We start from the raw sequence: 6,995 nt of genomic DNA, 5'->3' as shown, positions 1-6,995 counted from the left end.
AAATGCAGCAGAGGTTAATTACTAAGTGAGCTTTGGGTCACAATTTTAAATTTAAACATGAATTTACACAATATATAAATGAAATATACATTTTGTGAAATTGATGTATATCAATTTTAAAACAATTGTAAAAAAAGGAAGAACCTTAAAAGTATTAGTCTCTTGAATTATACAGTATATTTATTAACCTCCTTAAGGTGATTTAGCTCATTATCAGGTAAGTTAAAGTTGGAATCCGTGTATGGAGTCACTAAATTACAGCCGAGAGTTTAAAAGTTGTTGAGAGGCAAGACAAGACACAAGAATGATTCAAGAATGTTTAAATATATATGTCATTTTTGCGGGTATGTCATATATATGTCATTTTTACAGGTGCGGGGCGGCGCATGAAGGCAAAAGGAACAGCAGTAGTGGGTACGGCTCTGCTTGCAGGAAGATGACTATGATCTGGATCCCCGTGGACCTCATAATGGCCGCGATGCACAAGATTGAGGATGCAAAAACGTCCAGATGGCTCTGGAAATGTTGTGGTGTTTGCATCATCTGTAATGTACAGACTGCTGCCATCAACCTGTTGAAGTGCATAGAAGGAAAATACCATAAGTTTAATGAACATTTAAAATAAATGGCAAACAGTAAAAAGACAAATGCTAATCCATCAGATTCATTGTTAGTTTAATAACGAATATAAACAAAATGCTTAATTAAAATGTCAGAAAACCTAATAGGGGTGGAACGGCCTGCACATTAATTAAACTTATCAGATGACAAGAGCATGGTTGATGTAAGGTTTGTAAGATTTACCTGCCGCTTAATGTATTAAATAAGCAAAAAACTCTGCCAGTGAAACAAGAGAACTTTTCTAAAAGTAAGTGTTTAAGGAAAAAGTAAACTTATTTCAAGAGAATTTTTCTTATTATATTGGCAGATATTTAAATTTTTTGCTTGTTTAAAGCACACATTTACTTGAAGTTTATATTTTTGGTCTAAACCTATACTTATTTTGCTAGGTCATTTAGAAAATCAAGAAAATACATCTTTATTTTTTTTTTATATATATTTTTACTGAAAACAATACAAAAATACCAAGTCATTTTTGTCAGTGTGACTCCATTAAATGTTCTTGTGATAAAGAATGTGTGTGTGTGTGTGTGTGTGCGTGTGATGTAGATTAAACATGAACGGGCCAAAACGGACATGGCAGCAGGTCAAAATCAAATACAAGAACATTCTGCAGAATGGTATGGTCCCTGACTAATATTTAACAAAGCACAAGCATATATTGTACCCAGAAGGTGCCTGCTCACACATTGTCTGTACTGTTTTAGCAGTGAAAAAGAATACCCACAGACAAGGCACGGGTGGTGGGTCACCAAAGGCTGACCTTACCCCAGCAGAGGACATGGCCTTGGAGCTAAATAAAGGCAGGCCCGTCTTAGAGGGGATCCCTGGGGGGAAAGAGACGAGCATAGGTTCCTCCCAAGATGCCACCCGCTTCATTCAAGGTATGTCCTTCCATCTCTACATGGAATACAACCACATTCATATTGAATCAATTTGGACTGTCTGACTTTGGTTTACCTATTGCCTTGCAGTGTCTGGCAGCACTGTGTTCCTGTTAGAGCCACCAGCACAAGCACCAGACGATGCTGATCCAGTGAGTACTCCATCAAAGGCATACTGTAGGCCTGGCATGTCTTGTCTACTAGCTTCAATATGAATCCGATTAAATGTGATAGGGTGAAAGCCCCAGTGCAGCAGCAACAGCACATGATGGAGACGATGATGAGGAGGAGACCATCTCTCTGGATTCCAGAAGGCATGAGGTATCATGTTAAGACTGTGAAAGTACTATTTACTCTACAATGGTGAGGAGTCCTCATCAAAATCAAAAAATCTAATTTCTTTTACAGGACCCAGATGCTATACAGTGGGAAAACCAGCCTGGCAACATAGTGCGTATTAATAAAAGGACACCACATCCTGCCAAATTCCAGCTGCGCAAATTGTATTGTGTTCAAAGAGCTCACAAGCTATCAGAAAGTTGTATGGCAACCACCTCCGGCGCCAAATAGAACTGGCAGCCATAGACATTCAGTACAAGAAGAAAAAGATAGACAATCTTGCACTGGAGTCCGAAATAAAAAAGAGGACAATTAGGAAACTGGACCTTGAAATAAAAAAACTTGAGAGGGAGGTGAGATATGCCTTCAATGTACACTGTATGCTAACTGTAACACAAATGTATTAATCATTATTTTTCTTTCCTCCCCCAGCTCCAAGAAGATGACACAGCTCAAAATAAAAATTAGGTATATTCTCGTAAAGTCAAGTGAGCCATGACATATGAGCTCTTATTGTGAGCACACAGGATGGTGGCATCTTTCTAAGGTATTTTTTATTTTCACAGTAATCAGTACAACCAAGTCATCGTTATAAGGCACCGGACTCTTTTGCCAACCCCCCCAGCACCAGGTGTGGCCACTAGCCTATATGAAGGCCCAAAATTGTGTGTTCCTTTCTGCTCTGACAATGGCATGCCCATTCTTGCGAGATGTGGTGGATGAAGAAGCACTTGTGCTGAGGAGAGCCTTCAGGCGAGAAAGGGTCTTCAGGGACCGGTTGGACCCACTGGCCTTCCCTGATGACCATCTATATGAAAGATACAGGTTTTCTGCAGATGGCATCAGATATCTATGCAGACTACTGGGTCCCAGGATTAAGCACCGCACTGCACGGAGCCATTTTGTGAATAGGAAATCCTTTCACAGCATTAATGTTCAGGTGAACATAACTTTTTGATATTGTCCATTGACGAACACTCTGCATTGCCAATGATGTGCATTGATTGGTGTAATATTCCTCATCTTATGATTTCAGATGCTCTGCAATGCTGACTGTGTGATCAGCAATGTTGTGGCAAAATGGCCTGGCTCAGTCCATGACTCCAGAATCTTTCAGGCCTCTGAAATCTATCAGTGCCTATCACAAGGTAAGCCACACAACCCCTATTTATAACCATCATGGCTGTGTCAAGAATATCACTGTGTTTATGAGGTAGTAATGATGAGATTTTGTGTTGACAGGTGAATTCTCTGGTGTGTTGCTGGGAGACAGGGGGTATGGCTGCCAGCCTTTTCTCCTGACACCTTTCACAGACCCCCAGGAAGCACAGCAGGCCTACAACCATGCCCATGCCAGGACCAGGGCCAGAGTTGAAATGACCTTTGGCCTCCTGAAGGCACGCTTTCACTGCCTTCACAAATTAAGGGTCAACCCTGTTAGGCCATGTGGTATTACTGTGGCTTGTGCTGTCCTCCACAATGTGGTCTGCCTGAGGAAGGAGAGGGCCCCCAGAGTGCCACCAGCCATGGACTGGGACAATCCGGCAATCTTCCCTGATGACGACAGTGGTCGGCTGCTGAGGGACCAATATGTGTTGAATTATTTTAGTTAGTATGTGTGCTTTCAATTTAGGTAAAAAATGTCCTGAGGAAATAGGGTTTTTTTTGGGTTGGTTTTTTTACGAATTTGGCCTCTTATGATGTTTGTGCGGTATACTGTGTGTAATACAAGGCTGCAGGGAGGCTACTGCATCCATTCATTTGTCTGTTCAGTTGATGTGTATGGATTTGTCCTGCATTTATTTTAGTGTGCAGACATGCAGGGTGTGTTATATACAGACCTTTGAATGTGTATGTATCATTTTGTATAATATGGTTTGATTCTGTGCTTTCCATCTTGTAGAGTCACTGTGACTTCAGTTTCGAAAAGAGCTGATAGTTTACCTGCTTTGTTTTGTCCTTATCCAATAAAGGAACATAATGTTACACATTGTGTTTTTATATTCATATGGAATGTGTATTTGTTTATATGACAGAGTACCAGGGCCCAACTGAGGAAAAAGGATAAAGTCATAAATTTATGAGGCTGGTTCTTTCTGCAGAAAAGCAACATATTCTTTTTACAGTTTTGATAGTTATGACAATGTGATACTTCATATTCTGGCACATCAGCATGTCTTTGTTTATGAAACCATACTGAAGTACAATTTCACGAAATGCCCCACATCTGTCATTTTAACAACTGTCCTCCTTTAAAACAACTGGTTACAATATTATGACTTGTCTTTTTTTTCCCTCTGTGGCCCTAATATTCTATCATTTTATATATAGCCTTATAGTCTATGGGAAACTGTAAATTATCTAATGATAGCAACATCATCTAAAAATCATTATTTATCCAAAATGATTGAAATTAATGATCACAAACGTTTAAATAATGACAGTGGGTCTAGTTATATGTGATAACAATGTATAGTGAGCAGTGAAATAACTATTGGTTTCCATTTGTGGCGACTGCTGACTGACATTAGGGATGAGATTAAATAGATCCTGGAATTTAGCCTGGTCTGGAGCAGGCTAGCTCCACAGAATAAATCTCCATGGTAATTTATACCATAACATATCCTCCTGCCCCCTATCCAGCTTTAGTGCAACCGGATTAGGGATCAATTGAGCCAGGATCACCAAGATATCCTGGCTTAATCCCTTATCCTACTTTTGTGCAACAGGCCCCAGGTTCAGGTAAATTGGAAGTGTATAAAAATACGGATGAGCCACATCACAAGACGTTGAATTTGTACCTGCATGAAGAACATTTTTATGGGATAAAAAATCTGAAAGGTTTCTTAGGATACGCGTATGTTTGTGAGTACTGCTATCAAGGGTTTAGAGATTGTAGTCTACATTATTGCAAATTTACATGTAATGTATGCATGAACATGTCTTGCTACACGCATCCCAAGAAATCGGTGCAATGCGATGATTGTTTGAGATACTGTAGATCTGATTTCTGTTATGAAATGCATAAACAAGCAAAAAGTGACGGATCAAAGTCTCAGTGTGATAGCATAAAATACTGTGATAAATGTTACAGACAGTACAGAACAAAATGGTCCGGTGATAAGCTATTAACGCACAAATGTGCGCCATCCAGATGTGTTCATTGCGCCGAAGTTCTCATGGGTGAAGATCAGCACTGTTGCTATATTTAACCAGCCAAGCCTAGAGAACATAGCCAAGACTATATTTATTTTGACTTTGAGACGATGTATGAAGACGGTCGTCATAAGGCAAATTATGTTTGTGCAACAACGCAAGCTGGGGATGAGTTTTCGGCGGAAGGCGCAGATTGTGTGGATCAGATGGTCAAGCATTTCAGACGACCGAAATTTGAGGGTTTCACATTTATCGCACACAATTCTTCAGGTTTCAACTCTTTTATACTGCTCGAGTATTTTACTAGTCAGGGACTAACTCCAAAAATCATACTCCAAGGCTGTAGACTTGTTTACATGTACTACCAAGCCTTTAAACAGAGATACATCGATAGCTATAGCTTCTTGCCCATGAAATTGTCAAAAATGACCTCTGCTTTAAACTTAAACACCAGCGAAAAAGGATCATTTTAATCGCTTGCAGAATGCAAACTATATCAGTCCGTATCCGTCAAAAGATTATTACGGATATCAGACGATGTCTGACGCTGAACGTGTGAAATTTGATTCGTGGTACGAGGGTGTAGCAGGAGAGGTGTTTGACTTCAAAAAGCAACTAGCATTGTACTGTAAGAATGACGTTGTTTTGCTACGTGAAGGCTGTATGAAATACAGAAAAGAGTTTATAGAATGTACCAACGTAGATCCTTTCGGATGTATAACATTAGCCGACTGTGCTATGAAAGTGTTCAAAACGCTTTTTTTAACCAAAGACACAATTGCCTTAACGCACAAAAATGCTTACATCAATCAGTACAAAGCTTACTCAAACCCTTCCATACAATGGTTGGAATACATTAAAGCAAGCAGAAACGTCGATATTCATCACACTTTAAATTATGGCGAAGCCAAATTTGGACCGTATCATGTGGACGGTTATTATGAGGCTGATAATGGAGATAAAATAGCTTTGGAATTTCTCGGATGTTTCTGGCACGGGCATTGTTGTCGTTTTAATCCTAACGATTTGAATCCTGTGTCAAAAACACCCTTTGGCCTGCTCAGAAGACAATCTGACAATAAGCTGAACGTTTTGCGTAATACCTACAATCTCAAAGTGCACAAGATTTGGGAATGTCAGTGGGAGGCTGCTAAACAAAACGATCCCAATGTCATTGCATTTATGAGTAATTATAATGCACCAGCGAGACTGAATCCTAGAGAAGCACTTTACGGCGGACGCACGAATGCACTACGCTTGTACCACGAGACCGCCGAGGGCGAACGTGTGTCATATCTGGATTTCACATCTCTATATCCGTATGTACAGTCGTGTAAAACCTACCCTATCGGTCATCCTGAGATCATTTTAAAAGATTTTGAACCGGTCAAATCTTATTTCGGTCTCATTAAATGCAGTGTACTACCCCCACGTAAACTATTGCATCCAATATTACCTGCAAAATCCTCTCAGGGGAAATTACTATTTGCGCTGTGTCGCACCTGTGCTGAGGCGCAGTATCAGGGTCAGTGTCAGCACAGTGATGACGAAAGAATCATTTCAGGAGTTTGGACCTTTGTCGAGCTCTCTCCTATTGATAAAGGTTATTCGGTAGTCAGAATTGAGGAAGTCTGGCATTTTCCGCAGACATCAGACACTTTATTCAGCAGTTATGTTAAGACGTTTCTCAAATTCAAACAAGAGGCTTCAGGATTTCCATCACACGTAGTGACAGATGATGAAAAGGAGTCTTACGTCAGAGATTATTTTGAGAAGGAGGGAGTTCAGCTCGACCTTGACAAAAAAGCACTTAACCCCGCACGCAGATCTATAAATAAATATTTATTGAATTCGCTTTGGGGTAGATTTGGTCTTAGGTGTAATCAAGCTACAGCGGAGCTTTTGACAGACCCTGAAGATTTCGCCCGCTATATCTTTGGAAACGGACGCGTCATTAAACACTTCTCATTCGTGTCGGACACTGTGGCTTTAGTT

At 40.1% G+C, this 6,995-nt stretch overlaps 1 protein-coding gene across 1 annotated transcript; it reads left to right on the top strand.

Moving 5' to 3' along the window:
- Positions 1-984: 984 nt before the first annotated feature.
- On the top strand, positions 985-3,912 carry LOC127946910 (uncharacterized). The gene is made up of 9 exons (XM_052543726.1): positions 985-1,241; positions 1,329-1,505; positions 1,596-1,657; positions 1,740-1,826; positions 1,914-1,955; positions 2,024-2,197; positions 2,881-2,992; positions 3,087-3,413; positions 3,881-3,912. The coding sequence occupies exons 1-9, from the start codon at positions 1,178-1,180 to the stop codon at positions 3,910-3,912; spliced, it is 1,077 nt and encodes a 358-aa protein (XP_052399686.1). The 5' UTR covers positions 985-1,177.
- The last annotated feature ends 3,083 nt before the right edge of the window (positions 3,913-6,995 follow it).

This window comes from Carassius gibelio, chromosome A25 (assembly GCF_023724105.1).
Source record: "Carassius gibelio isolate Cgi1373 ecotype wild population from Czech Republic chromosome A25, carGib1.2-hapl.c, whole genome shotgun sequence".
Taxonomy (NCBI): Eukaryota; Metazoa; Chordata; class Actinopteri; order Cypriniformes; family Cyprinidae; genus Carassius; species Carassius gibelio.
The sequence above is the reverse complement of the archived record's forward strand: the minus strand, read 5'-3'. Positions and strand labels throughout refer to the sequence as shown.

What these genes read in the sequence shown, in the direction of transcription:
- LOC127946910 (XM_052543726.1), top strand. Translation starts at nt 1,178, where the DNA reads ATGAACGGGCCAAAACGGACATGGCAGCAGGTCAAAATCAAATACAAG. An exon ending in AAAACCAGCCTGGCAACATA is followed by an intron (nt 1,956 to 2,023) that starts GTGCGTATTAAT and finishes TTGTGTTCAAAG; the next exon opens with AGCTCACAAGCTATCAGAAA. An exon ending in CTATCAGTGCCTATCACAAG is followed by an intron (nt 2,993 to 3,086) that starts GTAAGCCACACA and finishes TTGTGTTGACAG; the next exon opens with GTGAATTCTCTGGTGTGTTG.